General features: G+C 36.4%; 1 protein-coding gene across 5 annotated transcripts in view; it reads right to left on the minus strand.

Annotated features, from left to right (window-relative positions):
- Positions 1 to 18808, minus strand: part of LOC150089027 (lissencephaly-1 homolog) — a 212618-nt gene that overhangs the window by 162504 nt on the left and 31306 nt on the right. For 4 of the 5 annotated variants that reach the window (XM_090369785.1, XM_090369784.1, XM_090369781.1 and 1 more), the window contains exons 2-3: positions 17686 to 17814; positions 16682 to 16860 (exon numbers count right to left, since the gene is read on the minus strand). In XM_090369785.1, coding sequence (XP_090225911.1) covers positions 16682 to 16719 — 38 coding nt within the window. In that variant the 5' untranslated portion in view covers positions 16720 to 16860; positions 17686 to 17814. The remainder of the gene's footprint in view (positions 1 to 16681; positions 16861 to 17685; positions 17815 to 18808) is intronic. The other variant, XM_090369782.1, reaches the window with a different exon arrangement.

Here is an 18808-nt window from a genome sequence, read left to right on the forward strand (position 1 = left end):
AGCTACCTTGTAACTACTATCCACAATGCTTTTCATCACCAGATAACTTTCCCATGCTATTTTTTTTTTTTCACTCTAAACTAGTCAGTCCCTTATTCATTCACTTTGGCACTGTCCTCATGTTATATTTTCTTAATGACTTCCTTCAGTGTTGTCAAATTGTGCAGAAAGTCACAAATTTGGCTACATATACCTCCATGCATCTAAATCAGTATGTTAGAGTGTATGCAACTTTTAGGCAAATTTTATGCACAAACTTTAGAGAGTTGTACATTTTTTGCACTGATATAAAAAAATAAGCGAGGGGGAGGGAAGAATCAAACTAATGGATTCTATCAAACCAAGACAGAGAACAAATAATTATTATAATTCTTATGGTAACTGGTTAGGTTAAAAATTAAAAAGCTTTGTAAATATAATCTCATCTGAGAGTACGTCAATGATTGCCTAATCTTAAAATCAAACTCTGATAAACTTATTTATAATGTAATAAGAATGTCTTGTTCAATATTTATTTAATCGTTTAGGATGTTGGAATACATAAACCCTTGCGTGACATAAACTGTAATTTGTTTTATTTGGAGAATTTCTAGCACTCTTTATTGCATTAAAATTTTTTTAAAATCAAATTAAATAATTTCTGTACAGGAAATATCTTGAATTGTAATAAAGCAATTTTCCTTCTATTAATATCATTCCATACATTACTTCCAATAACTAGTTTTAGTATCCTTTGTATAATGTTATTCATCGTGAGTAATTCAGAAATACCTGCTCCTGCTCCTGCCCAAATATTTACAGCATAATTTAAAACTGAATCAACTAATGCAAAATATAGAGATATAGGTAGCCCTCGTTTTGCGCTGGTCCGATTTGCGCCGATTCCCAATAGACCAATCACTAACCACAATGCCATTTTTATTTTTAATTATTTATTTGCAATTTTATTTTATTTTATTTTTTTGCAAATTTTTTATAAATTGAAAGTTTTTTGCCGACAAAATTTATCGGCATCATACTGTGCTATCCACTGTTCACGTGATTTAGGACAATCTGAGGCAATCAACAATTAGCACATCCGTATCAGAGACGAGAAAGACTCCCACCCTCAAAGTAACCACTCATGGATGCGGGTAGTAAAGGTCCATGTGGTGAACCATTCAGTTGGTTGTTGCTTACACTATTTACACGTGTTGGAAATTTATTATGCTAACATTTTTTATTAATTGTGCTATTAATAAATTAAATAAAAATAATAGTGATATCCGTGTGCAGTTTTTGCCAATTGTGTTACAAAGTTTTAATTCAATAAAATAAAGAAATGCCATGTCTGGTAAAAGAAGTTCATTGAATCCTAGTGCAATATTCGGAGGATGGAATCAGGTGAAAGCCGCCCTAATATGTGTAGGACTATGAATATGCCTCCATCGAATATTACTACAACTATGAAGAATGCTAATAAAATAAAACAATCGATGCAAAGTGGTAGGTAAAATTTTTGGTGCCCAGAACCCTGTGATTTCTGATTGACTCTGTTATATAAAGGGTTCCATTTGCACCTGTTCCCCGAGGAACCTAACCCCGACGTAAATCAAGGGCTACCTGTACTCTTGTTGCTAAAATAAATTTAAGTCTAATATGATAAAAAAAGAAAAATTTATCTTACTAATCAAATAATTAATGATTAGAGAATGATCAATCCACAATCCAAGATATTTATACTTCGAAACAATGTTTGCAAGAATGTTCAAAATAATTCTGATGTAAGCAACACTGATTGTAACTTGACAGATGGTGTACATTTATTAATAATAGTTTTAGTAGAGTTAATTGCTGATTATTATGAATTCATTTCTGTATTTGAATAAGATCACATCAAATCTGAAGTCATTCTATTTAAGTCATTTCCTATTTAAGATACAGCACATCCAGTAGAGACAATAACTAGATTTTTAATAACTAAGTAAGTTAAGACTAATTTGTAGCTTTCAGGGAAAATGAACCCCTTCTTCAGCAAGTGAATAAATGCATACAGAATATTAACAAAATACAGATGTTAGAGATAGAATAAAATAAAATAAATACTAAATGAGTTGTGCATGCTTAGATGCGCACATGGTCGCGAGATTGTGCAAACATTCATTCACTAGATCGGTGTTCATTCATCGTTGGTGCACAGATATGTATGGGATTGCTGCCAGCATTTGTCAAGTTTCAAAACTGTTGATTCAAAGATGGGGTGTAGCCTTCTACTCTTGGCAGCGATTTAAGGCTTTTGGACAGCTCGATATATTTAAAAATTTTAGCCAAAGGCAGTGACAGTAGTGCTGGGATTGGTCGATCACCTCACAATTGCGTCTGGGGTTAAGGTCATGATGCGTTGACCAGAAATGTTCTGTGACTGCAGAGTGATCAGTGTCACCTAGGCGAATCGATCTGTCACGCTCTGTGAGGCAATCCCGAAGGTATCTTGAGCTCTCCCCTATATAGCAACTGCTGCAATCATGGCAAGTTACGTGGTATACTATTCCACTACATAAGAGAGAGAGAGGTGGTGGGAGTTTTTACGTTCGAGACCAGAGAACGTAAGATCCTACCAGGGAGTTGTATGCATTTCATGAGGTACTCGCGTAGGATCTTAGAAACCTGGTCCAATGTGCCCAGATAGTAAGGAATGTAGGCAGTAGGCATACTGTCATGTGAGGACGACGGCCTCAGATGAGTCAAGTTTTTGTGCTTTTAGCAAGCATCTGTCTAATACATGGGTTGGGTACCCACAATTGACTAGGTCAGGTTTTACTCTGGAAATCTTGATGTGCCTAGCTTCCTCTGAGCTGGAATGGCTCCAGGTTTGAGAGAATAGAGCACGAGCAGTGCTGTTTAGATGACAAGGGGCATGAGCTGATCTGTAGTTAGTATACTGCCCGCACCACATTGGCTTATGGTACACAGAGGTTTCTAGGTGTGGGCCCACTCGCTTCACTAAAACATCCAGGAATGGAAGGGACCCATTCACTTCTAACTACAAAGTGAACTGGATGATCAGTGATAAGGAGTTAAGGTACTCCTAAGGTATAACAGTGTTGACTCTGAACCACGTGGGGTGATGGTGAAGATATCAACATATCTGCAGCACACTGTAATCGGCACAGGCTGGCTCAGAAATATCTGTTCCTCTAATTCCTCCATTGCTATGTTAGCAATGACAGAGCTGACAGGGGCGCCCATAGTCATACTGTGTATTTGTTTATACAGAGAATCGCCAATGGCAATGACACTGCCTAACAAGCACAGGTTGACGGCAGTACAAATGTCCTCTGTAAATAGCAATGTTCTATTCAATAGGCTGTGGTCACTCTCTAGAAGTCGTCTGGTACAGACAATGGCCTGCTGGATGGGAATGGATGTAAATAGAGACAACATCGAAGGATATCACGATCTCGCTGTCAGGGACTGTGAGTTCTTTGATTAGGTGAAGGAATTCCTTGCTGTTGGTGACTGTATGGAAGGTATTTCCCACTAGAAGTGTTAGGAGTCACGTGACGTGTTTAGACAGTTCGTACGTCAGCAAATTGCAACAGGACACAATGGGTCGGAGGGGAACGCCTGGCTTGTAAAACTTCAGAAGTCCATAAAATTACAGAAGTTGGCAGCCCATGGCATGCAATTGCCATCGCGTCAATGTCGAAATCTTCCCAGATTTCAACCATTCGTAGATCAGTTTGTTGATGTTTGATTCTAGACATTCTAAGACTTTGATGGGTGGGTCACTTACAGGTTCATAAACATTGGGATCTTGCATGAGGGCGAAGGCTTTGTCCAAATACTCTGACCAGTCTAATATAATGTGCGACGTCCTTTGTTGGCAGGAAGCATGACGATAGTGCTGTCTTTTCTGATGGAATTTAAGAGCAGCGTGCTGATGACGGTTAAATTTGGATTGGAGTTCGCAGGTCGTGCGTGTTGAAGGACAGAGGTTGTTCTGAAGCGGATGTCATTAGCAGTCTCTTCAGAGAGCTTGGCTATGGATGCCTCTACTCCCATGATGATTTGTGTGGAATAGTATACTGCGTAACTTGCCAGGATTTTTTTTTTTTTTTTTTTAATGAAACCCCAAACACGAAAGGTGTCAAAACCTATAGTACTTAGTACTGTGCATGGGTTGAAGGAGAAGTATGGGGGTGGGGGGGGGGGGCGGAAACTTTGCTCTAGAGACTAAACATGGGTTTCACCACTTCAAGCCTCCAATAAGCAAAGTGGTGGTATTTCACCGGTTGATGAAAGTCATCTACCACCTACAATTTGCGGCAGTTGCTATTTAGGGGAGAGCTCAAGACACCTTCAGGATCATCTCGTAGAGCATGACAAATCGATTCGCCTAGGTGACACTAATCACTCCGCAATCGTGGAACATTTCTGGTCAACCCATCATGACCTTAACCCCAGATGCGATTGTGAGGTGATCAACCAATCCCAGCACTACTGTCACCACCTTTGGCTAGAATTGTTAAATATATCGAGCTGTCCAAAAGCCTTATATCACTGCAAGGGTACAAGGCTACACCCCATCTTCGAATCAACAGTTTTAAAACTCGACAAACACTGGCAGCAATCCCATACACGTCTGTGCACCAACAATGAACACCGATCTAGTGAATTAATGTTTGCACAATCTCGCAACGTTGTGAGCATGCACAACTCATTTAGTATTTATTTTATCTCTAACGTCTGTATTTTGTTAGTATTTTGTATGCATTTATTCATTTGCTGAAGAAGGAGTTTGGTTACCCTGAAAGCTACGAATTAGTCTTAACTTACTCAATTATTAAAAATCTAGTTATTGTCTCTACTGGATGTGCTATATTATTATTATTATTATCTTAAACCATGGAATCCAGTACTACAGGCCCATTTTCCTTTATTTTTCTCTATTGAATACAATAATATATCATCAGCATAAACCTTAACAAAGACGAATTTTGAACAACCCAAATATGTCATTTATAAAAATATTAAAAATTATGGGGCCTGTGTGAGTTCCTTGTGGAAGACCTCTTTTAAGACTCATTTTATTACTGTTCTGATTATCAATATTGACAGAAATCTTGTGGTGGTTCAAATAACTTACTAATAATTTAAGAACATTTCCTCTTACTCCATATGTAAATAATTTATCCTGTAAAATTTTTAGATTGATTAGGTCACAGGCCTTAGATAAATCAAGAAACAATATTAAAATAAAATTGTTAATTAGAGATAAATTAAATTTGTCAATTAATTGTTCCAATAACAACTGAACATTTCTCCTTTAAAGAAATGTTCTTTTCATGAAAAGAAAATTTCTTTAAAGGAGAAATGAAATTTAATTTTATAATAAGCACTTTTTTGTTTCTCTATTAAGCTGTTAACCTTATTTATAAGAATTTTGTACTTTTTGAAGTAACATGTTTCTGATGGAGAATTTCTAAATTTTCTATAAAAAGTATCTTTGTAAAAGCAAATGTTTAATTTCCTGATTAATCCAGGGTTTATCAGATTTCTGAAAGGAAGTTGTTTGATTAGGAATATGATTTATAATTAAAGATGAATATCATAATGATTCACACTCTCCGGTACTATAAAGTTAGTAACTCTTTCATAGAACATTGAAACTGGTAAGGTGGTTGTTAGATTTGTTGGTGCATCAGCAACTTAGGCTATAATGCACAAAACTGGTAAGGTATCTTTAATCTTTAGGTTTGTAAAGATTCTGTCTACACTCACATATGAGGAATGCTTTAGGGAAGGGGATGCCAGAAGTTTATTAAATTCTAAAAGAGAGCTAAATGATTTGGAAATAACTGAGAAGAAAGTGGAAGAGAAATTGTTGAAATTAAAAACATAATAAAGGCACATGGGGGTGGATGGGACCTATCCAATTATATTAAGAGAGGCAGTGAAAGACAAGCAAATCATAAGCCATAATTATGAGAGCATTCTTGGATTCAAGGGAGGTCCCTGTGGTCTGGGGATGTGTGAATGTATCCCCAATTCACAAAGGGTGATATGAGTAATTACAGACCTGTTAGTTTAATTTCTGTTCCAGGGAAAATAATGGAGTCCCTGGTAAAAGTAGTAATGCAGGTTCATCTTACACGCCTCAATTATAGTTCAGACACATTTCTGTTATACCTATGTCAGCATTTGATAACTTAATCCATAATTCTAACTCATCAAATTTATTTACTTTTGTGTTTTAAGCAACTCTTACACAGCCCACATAACTGCTAGTCACATATGGATCCCAAGCAGGCTTTGTAATGCTCTCCTGCTCCTGCATGCAGCTGCTATTACACTATCAGTCTGTGTATTCCCCTAAATTAGCAGTCAATAGCATCAGCAAATACTTACATCCACTTCCATTTAAGTGTATCCCTCCCTGCAAAAAGTCTTATCTGCTCACAAGCATTGAGTAATCTGGGAAATTCTATCACCACAATCTCTCCAAGGCTTTCAATTATAAACTCTCCCCTACTGTATTATAGCAAAATTCCAGAAACTTTCAAATTCAGCCGTATATTCAGTCTTACTCGGGTTTTTTTTAAATCCCTCTTAAGTCTCAGAGTGCCTAGGCTTAACATCATTAATACAGCCATGTACAGCAGTATCACCTTTTTTGTGCTCTCAAAAGATAACTGTTCTACAATATCACCAACTTCTGCCCCAGGAAGATAAACCCTGGTCCTGTTCCACCTATCCTTATTGCACAAAATATTTCTTGTTTCCATGAAAATAGAAGCTAAGAGTAAGTACTGCCCATGGGACCAGTAGATGTGATGATCCCACTGTGGCTCTAATGTAAATCAGAAGACTCATGAAGCTGAGTGCTTCATGAGTCCTCTGATTTAATTCCTTTGAGGACAATGACAATTTTCTTCAAGCACTCAAGATTTTCAGTCAATAAAATGCTAAACTTCCACTTAATTTCCTCTCTCTCTCTCCATCTAGAACACACAATAAGAATCTCCTGGGGCATTATGTCCAGTTAGCGTTGGGTCTGTACAAATACCACACAATGCATGCAATAAGGCCTTGATTAATACAAGATATTGCTGCAGCCCCAGGCATAATCTCAGTGAGAGAGAGAGAGAGAGAACCGAATTAGTCCTATAGCACCAAACCTAAATAAGAAATTACTTCTGCGGCAATGCTACATAATATACTAGTACAACATTAATAACTAGACATCAGATTTTAGTGCATACAACACAAAACAAATATTACTAGCAAACGCTGATATTTCGATTTACCAGTTTTCAGCATTAAACTCGGAAATACAAATTCGATCACTGAAAATATCAGAATACTACAATAACATTTGCATAGGAAAACATGTCAGTGATGTTTTACTTTTTTGTGTTATTTGTGAAAAGAATGTCCACTGCGAAAAAAATCCAGATTAACCAACATATGAAAACATCACATTGTGGCAAAAAAATAAAATAAAGTAATAAAATAAAATAATAAATAAATAAAATAAAATAAATAATAAATGTGCCATATCGGTCATTTTTACCAAACCATGCACCTCAAAAGGAGAAGAGAAGAGAAAAGTGACTTTTCAAAGAATATCTGTCTCACCTTGGTAAGCAGCAATATCCCTTTCAAGAAGTTAAGCAATCAAATTTTCAAACAATTTTTGGAAAAAAAAAAACAAACTGTATATCATATTGTAATTAGAAAAAAATATATTGTAAAATCAAAACAACCAGCCAAATCTACCTTGAGGAAGAATTACCATAATGATATATATGATGACATTATTTGCGAAATTCATCAAGATGGAGAAAATTGCACCTGGATGTCAAATGAAATTAGCATTAGCATTACTAGAGGCATTTGATGCAAGAAAGCAAGATTATGCAGCATCAGCCAAAAAAAAAAAAAAATAAATAAATAAATAAAAAATAACCACTTCCACTTCACCCCTCTGTTCGTTCGAAATACCTGTCCAGCTGAGCCTTAAACTTATTTAGGCTATCAACTTCCACGACAAGGGATGGAAGTCTATTCCACCAACCAACCACCCGCTGGCTAAAGGCAAATTTCCTCACATCTATCCTACATCTGTCTTTCCTCAATTTGAATTTATGCCCTCTCAGGTGATTATTCTCAGCAAGAGGAAGAATCCCATCAGCATTGAGCATGCTCAAACCATTCAAGGCTTTATACACCTCTATCAGATCACCTCGCTGGTGCCTAGTCTCCAGACACTGTAATTTGCAAAACTTAAGCCTTTCTTCGTAAGAGCACCCCCTTTGTTCCATTCACTAATCTTGTTGCCCTTCTCTGTACTCGTTCCAGCATCTCTACATCCTTCTTGAAATGAGGCCTCCAGACCTGTATACAGTACTCTAGGTACGGTCTGACCATTGCCTTATACAAGGGAATAATCACCTCCTTATCCCTGCTAGAAAAATTCCTATATATCATCGACAATACACCATGAGCTACTCTTGCAGCCCATCTGCACTGCTCAGAAAACTTCATATCTGCCTGCACAACCACCCCCAGGTCCCTTTCATTCTCTACCACTGTCAGTGTAGTACCACAGAGTTGATATGGGATTACTGCTTCCCATATGTAGTACTTTACATTTGTCAATGTTAAACTTCATTTGCCACCTCTCAGCCCATCTGCTCAACCGTTCCAGATCCTGTAGCATAGTGTCAGTAGTGTCCTTGACAACCCTGCCAACCTTCGTATCGTCTGCAAACTTGGACATTAAGCTTGATATATCATCATCAATATCATTTATAAATACAGAAAACAATAATGGACCCAATACTGAACCCTGAGGGACTCCACTAATAACATTAGTCCACGATGAGCAGTGTCCATTGATTACCACTCTCTGTCTTCTCCCCCTCAACCACCCCTTTATCCATAGCAGCAATTTGCCTCCAATGCCACACTGCTCCAATTTGTGCAGCAGTCTTCCATGTGCAACAGTATCAAAAGCCTTTCTAAGATCCAAGTATGTAATATGAAAGTTATTCCCTGCATCCAGTTCTTTTGTGATTGCATCATAGTATCCAATCAAATTGGTCAGGCAAGACTTCCCCTTGCCTTGCCAAAACCATGCTGTGTCTGAGCTATAACTGAAGTCTTGTCTAGATGATCCTGCAGTGCTTCTTTAACCAGTGCCTCCATTAATTTTCCAGGAACAGAAGTTACACTAACAGGTCTATAATTACTTGTGTCACCCTTTGATCCTCCTTTGTGAATTGGGGGCCCACATTTGCACATCTCCAGTCCATGGGTACTTCCCCTGAGTCCAAGGAAGCTCTCATAATTATGGGTTTGCTCTCATAATCATAAGGGTTTGCTTACTTCCTTTGCTGTCTCCTTTAATATAACTGGATAGATCCTATCCACCCCAGGTGCCTTTCTTGTATTTATCTTCAACAATTTCTCCTCCACTTTACTCTCAGTTATTACAAGATTCTCTAGCTTACTGCCAGAGTTGAATACACCTCTGGCATTCCCCTCGCTGAATAACTCCTCACGTGTGAATGTCGATGCAAAATATTTATTCAGTTTGTTAGCTACCTGAGCAGGATCATCAACAGTTAGACCCATCGATATCACGTGGACCAATCTGATTCATCCCCTTCCTTCTAAAGTTTACACAATGCCAGATGATTGTGACTGTTATATCGCACATTCAGTATGTGGGAATTAGATAGAGCTTTCTAGTATGCTTTTGCTTGCAGTTCTCAAAAACACAAATTAATCCACAACTGCAAGATTTGTGAAGGATTTTGCAGTCACTGTGAACAGACCAAGTATCAACCCAAGATAAAAAAAAAAAAGTGTGCACTTCTGTTAGTGATGCTACTCTGTACATGATAAAAGCAGCATCTGCATTACAAGATTTCTATCCAAACTTAATCCACATTATTTGCTTAGAACACAGTTTATAAAGGGACAATGTTGGAGAAGTTAAAATTATTTGTTGTGTATAGGCAATTTTTTTTAAAAGCCCATACATGCATAACTATTTACAGAGATATACAACCTGGTTTTCCTCTTCAATAAGAGTTTATTTTGACCAATTGGGGAAGATGGTTACATACAGCATTGTTTTACTCAAAAAAAAAACCCCCACTGATTCTATATAAAAAAAGTTGTTGATGCTTTAGATACTGCTATTGTTACAATTACTAGCAATGTTAAAGTAATTCTATAAATTTTTTTTTTTTTTTTTTTATGAAAACCCCAAACACGAGAGGTATTAGAAACTAATAGTACTTAGTACTGTTCTTCGGTTAGAGGTTGAGAAGACGAGAGAAGGTATTTGCTGACATTAGACGAACTTCTGTAGACTAATTTTCGGGAAAGACATATGAAGGAAAGTTGTTCCAGAAAACGACAGTTGAATTAATAAACGAGGAAGATGAAAAGTTAGTTCTGTGAGTTTGAAGTTGGACAGTAAATGGATGTTGGCGGCATGCGTTCAGACTGTTTTGAAGGAGACAGTGGAAATTATAGAAGCCAATTCAGAAGAACAGTGCCCATGGAAGTATCTGTAGAAAAGGCATGCAGAAGAAACAATATGTCTATGAGACAACAAGTGGAGAGACTGTCAGAGGTTTTGGGGGCACCGCCCTAGATGTGGGAACAATATTCCATGGTAGGGCAGATTTACGATTTGTACAGAGTGAACAGCTGTTTGGAAGAAAAGTAATGCCGAGAGCGAAAGAGAAAACCAAGTTTTTTAGATGCAGAGGAAGCAATATTTGTAATGTGTTTGTGCCAAGAGAGATTAGAAGTCAGAGTAATCCCCAAAGATAAGCATAGGAGCAGAAGAATCCTTTTTTGCAAGATATAAGACAAGACTGTGTTTTAGAAGTGAAATCAACTAAGTTGTCTTTGTCCCAGTCAATGAGTTACCGTCTTTAGCATCATTTAGGAAGTAGCAGACGTGCAGATAAACTCATGCCTGCTACTTGCAAAATGACGTCTCATTTACTTCCTAAATGTTGTCATGCATTTTCATTAGTCTGTTTTACTTCAGTCCAAAATATTTAGTATGAATGATGTAACATTTTATGCTCACACCTGCTACCTTACTGATTCAACATTAGTGACTGCATGAGTGCCATTTAAGAAGTGACATAATTTGCATCATTTCCATTTCACATGACCTCCAGTGGGGCAAAGACAACTTAGTTGATTTCAATCCTTCTAAAACTCAGTCTTGTCTTATATCTCACAAAAAGATTCCTTGGCACAAGCACATTACAAATATTGCTTCCTCTGAATCTAAAAAACTTGGTTTTCTCTTTTATTCTCAGCGTTACTTTTCTCCCAAACAGCTGTTCACTCTGTACAAATTGCAAATCCACCCTACCATGGAATATTGTTCCCGCATCTGGGGTGGTGCCCAAAAAACCCCTCTCAGGCTTATTGATTCGGTTCAGAAGAGTGCTAATGATTCATCTCTATCAGAGTCTCTCCACTCGCTGTCTCATAGACTTACTGTTTCTGCTGCATGCCTCTTCTACAGATACTTCCATGGGCACTGTTCTTCTGAATTGGCTTCTATAATTCCCGCTCTCTTTCAAAACGGTCCTAACACATGCCGCCACCAGCCAACATCCCTTTACTGTCCAACTTCAAACTCACAGATCCAACTTTTCATCTTCCTCGTTTATTCATTCAACTGCCATTTTCTGGAACAACCTTCCTTCATACGTATTTCCTGAAAATTACAGTCTACAGAAGTTCAAGTCTAATGTCAACAAATATCTTCTTTTGTCTTCTCAATCTCCAACCCAAGCATGGTAATAAGTACTATAGGTTCCCATACCTCTCGTGTTTGGGGTTTACATAAAAAAAAAAAAAATTTTTTTTTTTGCCAAGGGGCTGAACACCGACTGTCGGACCGAAATTTAGTAGGTGCTGCAAAAGATGTTTTCACATCAAGAATCAACATTAGTGACTGTTGGCATCATTTAAGAAGTGACGTAATTTGCATCATTTTTGCGACCAATTGGTTTTACTTCAGTCCGAAATTTAGTAGATGCCGCCAAAGATGTTTTCACATCAAAAATGACATTTCCCATTTTCCTACTCACTACCTCCAATAGTTTGTCTAGTTCTTCCTTGAATTTATTTAATCTATCAATGTCCACAACAGATGGAAGTTTGTTCCAGCAATCAACCACCCACTGGCTAAAGGCAAACTTCTGTACATCTATTTTCCTCAATGTGAATTTGTGCCCTCTAACATGTGTGGTCTGAGTAAGAGGAAGAATCCCATCAGCACTGAGCTTGTTCAAGCCATTCAAACCCTTAAACACCTCAATCAGATGATCTTGCAGGTGCCTAGCCACCAAATTTTGTAGAACTGAAGCCTTTCTTGGTAAAAGCACCCCTTTGTTCTGCACACCAATCTCACTGCCCTTCTCTATACTCATTCTAGCAGCTCTACATCCTTCCTAAAATGAGGCCTCCAGACTTATATTCAGTATTCTAGATGGGCCTTACCACTGCCTTATGCAATGGGATAATCACCTGTATATCACTATACCCATACACCTGTATATCAAAATACCTGCATATCATTGACAAAACCCCATAAGCTGTCATGGCAGCTTGTCTGCATTGCTCAAAAAACTTCATATCTGACTGCACAATTATGCCCAGGTCTTTTTCATTTTCCATTACTCTGGTGTTACTACTACCCGTATGCAGTACTTTGCATTTATCAATGTTAACCTTCAACTGCCATTTCTCAGCCCACCTGCCTTTTTTTTTTTTTTTTTTTTTTTTAAATCTTGTTGCACTAGCATTGTCATTACTGTCATTAAGCAGTGACAGTATGAGTAGTGCAACTGAAGAGGTAGCCAAAGTTAAATTAGAAATTTCAAGCATCCCTGGAGAGAGACAGGAAAGAAAAATAATAAATAAATTTGATATTGTTTAAAAAAGAACTCTGGATTTCACATTTTAGGAAAAAATAGACAACCATAATTGGAAATGAGTAGGAACTTTTGTTTCAAGTAGAGGGTTTAAAGGTTCATTTTTAAGTTTAGTCCAGTCACCTTCAATGTGGCTGGGCTCAAAGGTCCTTAAAGTTCAACTTAAAGGTCCTTTACTTTTAAAATGGTTTTGGATGATATATGCCATAGGTTAACAATGGGCCACATTGAAACATTTTTTTACTATAATCAAGGTTATAATAATTTGTTACTTTTAAATCCTGAATACAAAAAAATTAATTCAATTAATAATTAACCATGTAATAAACTTTAGGCTATATTATAATAAAGGTAATAAATGTTATTGCCAATTCTGCCATTTCTTGGTGCATATTATCTGAAGTCTAGCCATAACTCTGGTCCTCAAAGCTGTCGCATATATGCCAATCTGTGTTTGCTACCTGTGAGTCTAAAATGCTGATGGAATTGTTATTCGGGTGAACACTCAAGTTGAGTGGACCTATTTTCGGCAAAGGCCGGTCAGTCTGTGACAGCCAAATCCTCTGCTTGCACCTTCATGATGGTGTACCTGGGTATAACCCCTGATGTTCAAGTTCTGAAATACAGCATCTAGCACAATGTAGGTGACCAATCAGGTGTGAACGAATGTAAGCAGGGTACGGGGTATGGCATCCACACCACACACTAGATTTTGAACACGCTAAGCGTAGAAAACTTGTTTCTTGTGCAAATGGTAGTAAAGCATTCTGGTCTCTTGGCAAATCTACTGACTGCAACTTTTGTCCATCTTGGTTCCCACCTCTGTCAAAAACAGATGGTTCTAATGGTACTTAAGGACAAGATAAAGCTGATCAGTTAGCATCCTATTTTGATTCCAACTCATGTTGATGATATTGGTAAACCACCTCCTACCATTTCGAGTACACTCCATTCAATGCCTCCTGTGGTCTTCCATCAAAAGGATGTCAGAAGGATTTTGACAAATCTTGATGCTAAGAAAGCTCCAGGTCTTGATGGTATTTCTTCACTTGTTCTCAAAATCTGTACTCCTAAATTTACTCCTGTTCTGTGTACTTTTTTTATTTCTTACTCCAAAGGTGTTTTTCCTTCAGCTTGGAAATTTGCTCATATTCAGCCAATTCCTAAAAAAAAAAAAAAAAAAAGACAAATCCCTCCCATCCAATTATCATTCCACTGCAATTTTTTCTACTCTTTCTAAAGTAATGGAAAAATCAATTAATCGTCAACTCTTAAATTATCTATAACTTACATCTGATCAATGTTCGCCAGTAGGGATTCATCAATGTTGATCTACCGATGACATTCTGACTTATGTTACCCATCTATGGGCAAAAAAAATAATGGAAAAGTTTCGTGAAATGTAAGCAGTTGCTCTTGACAGTTCAAAGACTTTTGATCATATTTGGCATAAAGGCTAAATAAGCTTCGATCTTATAGTTTGCCAACTGTTAATTGTAACTGAGTATCCAGTTTTTGCTCTGACCACTCACTGCGGGTGATGGTAGATGGTTCTCTGTCTTTTAACTTTTCCACTAATGCTGGCATTCCCTCAGGTTCAATTCTTTCTCCCACTCTTTTCCTCTTTTATATTAATTACCTTCTTCCATTGGCCAGAAATCCTATCCATAGTTTTGCTGATGATAGCATATTGCATTCTACCTTCCAATGGAATGCAATACGCTATCATTTTCTCTAATTTTTAGAAACTTTGCCCTGCACAAACAGCTTCAACCTCTTGAATATCCACTACTAATTCCTTAAATGTTTATCTCCAAGTAATTCTCCAGTGGGGCAAAGATAACTTAGTTGATTTCAATCCTTCTAAACTCAATCCTGTCTTATATCTCGCAAAAATCCTTTTACTGTCCAACTTCAAACTCACAGGACAACTTTTCTTCTTCCACATTTATTCATTCAACTTCTGTTCTCTGAAACAACCGTCCTTCATATGTATTTCCTGAAAATTACAATCTAAAGAAGTTCAAGTCTAATGTCATCTTAACTTTCAACCTATGCACAGTACTAAGTACTACAGGTTCTAAAACCTCGTGTCTGAGGGTTTCATAAAAAAAAATAAATAATAAAAAAAATAAATAAAAAATAACACTACTCCAGCTAATAGCAATATATGTATTATGTAAAATTTACAAAACACTATATTATTAATCAAATACCCACAGATTCCCACAAAAGAAATATTCAAGAATTATATTTATCCTCCTCCAGTTGTTAACAAATACTTTTCAATAAGCTATTGTGACATTCACAATGCCAAGAGCCAATTTTACTTTTAATTTTCGAAATATTTAGGTGATATAAAAATAAGCAAATCCCTATAATTAGGGTACAGTCAGTCCTCGTATAGCACGATAGTTGTGTTCCTAGAAACCCTCGTGCAATGCAAAATCGTGCAATATAAACAACAGGCCCTATGGGAAAAATAGGGTTAGGTGCCGACCACCCAAGATTGAACACACACATTTCTAACCAAAACATTACTAAACACAATAAATAATCGTAATAAAATATTTAAGTATTTTATTACGACTATTACGTAATAAAATATTGCGAATGCTTTTGCTTCTATCATAAGCAAACTTGTTTTTTGTTTGATTTTCTATCCAAACAGATGACAGCCGTTCCATCTCTTCCAGTTCTTTGTGTCTAATGGATTTTAATTACACTTTGAATTGTTCCTGCTATCAAAGTTGTTTTTATTTTCTCTGCATTCTTTGTAATTCTCGGCATTGCCTCATTTAGGCCTGTAGCATGTGCAATATCACATGGTCTTTCATTTCGCTCAAAGTGTTTCACAATTTCATATTTTTTCTCTATCGACAGAGGCGGACTGGCCATAAGCCTTACCAGGGAAACCCCGGTGGGCCGGAGGCCGGTGTGATTTTGGCCATAAACCATAGTATGAGGCCACTATAAATTTTCCTGGGTAAGAATTTTTGACCAGTCCGCCTCTGTTTATCCATATTGCTTTTCTTTTTCTCTCTGAATCTGTAGTGTCTTCACCAGGACGCTTCCTTTTCACACCTTTTAAGTATTTTACTCATTTTTAGGGAATAAAGCACAATTACAAAACGAGGAGGCACGCTTGATACACATAAACAAAGCTGCGCGCGTGTAGCAACTGAATAAACAACACCGTAAAGGCCGAGATACACTATTAACACCTCACATTTCTAGGGGTTACTACCATAAAACAATAAAAACAATTTCCAGTTGCGTTTCTGCTAGTGGAATCTGTTATAAACTGGTAGTAAACTCGATCTAATTGCATTTGCGATTATACCAATTGCTGGAATTGTGTTGGTTTTACGTTATTATGGTAAAATGTGTTTCCCCTTCACTGATATAAAAAACAAATACTTTTCAGAATCTTCTCTTCATTCCTATCGTATTGCGTTCGGTTGGGGTGATTCTGCGTTCGACTGCCATTTCTTGTAAACACAAAGGCGAATCGTGCATAAGTGAATTCGGTTCGTGTTATATAAGATATCGTTCCCCTATTTATAAATTGTGTATGATCGAATTCGTGTAGTGCAAACACGTGTTATACGAGGACTGACTGTACCTAAAACTCTTCCTCTACTACAGATTGTATTTGCTAAGCAAAACACCTCCAAATTATCACAAAAAATTCAATAATAATAAAAACTTACAGCTCTTCCCTCTGACGTTGAGATAAAACCATTTTCATAGTTCTTTCTTGCTACTATGTGAATACCAGAAATACAAAAGCTTAATAATCTAACAGACTGGGAAGCCAAAAAGGGCCAGTATAATCCTATGAAGAGGAAAGGATGTCTTCTAATTTATTTACTCCTGCATTTTGACAATGCTGTAAATGAATAAACACAATTAATTATGCATAAGAATAAATAAAACTGTTAATCAAAGTAAAATGTTATTTTTAAACAAATAAAAAAAATCTGGTTGATTTCATGCAAAACATTAGAAGCATTCCTATAAATTCAACTTCAATTATGATATACATCAACTGTAAAATCTACTACAATACCAAGCTAATAATTAATTAATGAACATCAATCATATGTTCGCTGCTGATGAACAGTTGCTTGCTGATTATGCCAGCACATGTTTTGAAAATGATAACCAAATGTTAGGAAGTTTTTAGAAAAATTACTAATTGTAATTGTACCAATATGTTATAGTTATATTAGACACTTAAAAATGTAGTGACCAATTTCTATGCAGAGCTTTATGCAGTTACACACATACTTTTGCCTTGACTTTCAAATACATTAAGCATTTCCTTACATTGAAGTATCAGCATCCATGATATGATGCAAAAGTTCTTCCTTCAGATATGATTTCCTTTCTAATTATTTATTTTTCAACAAATGACCATGTAAATGTTTCAATAGCTCTTTAAAGCTTGAGAATGTTCCATTCTCGAGTTTTGAAGAGCTATTATATATCTTTATAGAAGTAAAGATAGAACTTGCATATCTTTATACAAGTTAACATTTTAGGTCAAAAATTACTTATTTAACAGCCTCCTAAAAGTTCACTATCATTCTGAAAGACTATTAATTTTGACCTATGCTGCAATATGCAAGGCCTATCAACAAGTTCTACATGATGTTCATAAGTGAGTTTTAAATCTGAACCAAAAGCAAATATAAATTTTCAATATGCTCACCCCTGCTTGCCAATAAGTTTGTCATCGTTAGGTAGGTGAGTAATGTCATCAATAAAGCAACTGTATGCGAGCAGTTCGACTAAAAAGAGTACCAGTTGAAAAGTGCTTGTCCTGGTGTGTCTCAAAAAACTAAGTAAAACACCAAATTTGTACAAATTTTGTCATGTGATGATATAAGAACTCAAAGAATAGCAAACAACAATGTAAAATAATATATAAGATAGTACTTATACTTCTGTGACATTTATTTGGATTTATATCTTTATTACCTATAATACAACAAAATTAGTTTGTATGATGAATACCCAATGAATTTTGCCTAATCAATCATCAATTGATTAGGCAAAATTCATAACACCATTAATTGCAATGATTTGTTGTAAAAAAGGAAATGCCTATTTTCCATATGAATAGTAACAAAAATGCAATTTGCCAATAACTGTCTTTATTCTAAAAGAAGGTGGGGTGCCCAACAAAATGCTAATCTTTCTTCTCCAAATGGCCCATTAAAATTGTATAAACTGTACCATGGCTGAGGCCAACAACACCTCATTAAATGTCAGTTTTCTCTCTTTCTTCAATGTGGGGAGTTTTCCAGCAATTCTGTTGGTTATTCCACTACCAACATAGGATACAGATCTGCTGACACCAAGGCTCTTTACATGGTGTGGGATCTGGAGCTCCCACTTACATCCACTTTCTCTTTTCTCTTCTTATCTCGAACTATCCCCTGCTCTTATTTGCTGACCCTGTCCTTTCAGAGGAGGGTACACACGAGTGCCTTTTTCTCTCATCCCTCTATTTCGCAGAATTTCCTTCTCTGGGCTATGTCCTCTCATCCTCGGGTAGGATAGAACAGTGGTGCACAAACTTATTTTGCTTGCAACCCCCTTTAAATATAAAATCGACACAACCCCTCAATGTACACTCTGAGGTAGAATGACCAGATTTTTAGAGAATAAAAATGCATTTTATAAATTATGTAGTGGAAATTTTATTGGAGTACTGAGAGAGAATAATAAAAAAAAATTTTTTTTTAAATTGTCTAATATTTTAATTGAATACAGCAAAAAAATAAATATAATTCTTATTCTTAAATTAAGATTACAAAACAATAAAAAAT

This window comes from Mastigoproctus giganteus, chromosome 3 (assembly GCF_048544385.1).
Source record: "Mastigoproctus giganteus isolate SK-2022 chromosome 3, ASM4854438v1, whole genome shotgun sequence".
NCBI classification, from domain to species: Eukaryota; Metazoa; Arthropoda; class Arachnida; order Uropygi; family Thelyphonidae; genus Mastigoproctus; species Mastigoproctus giganteus.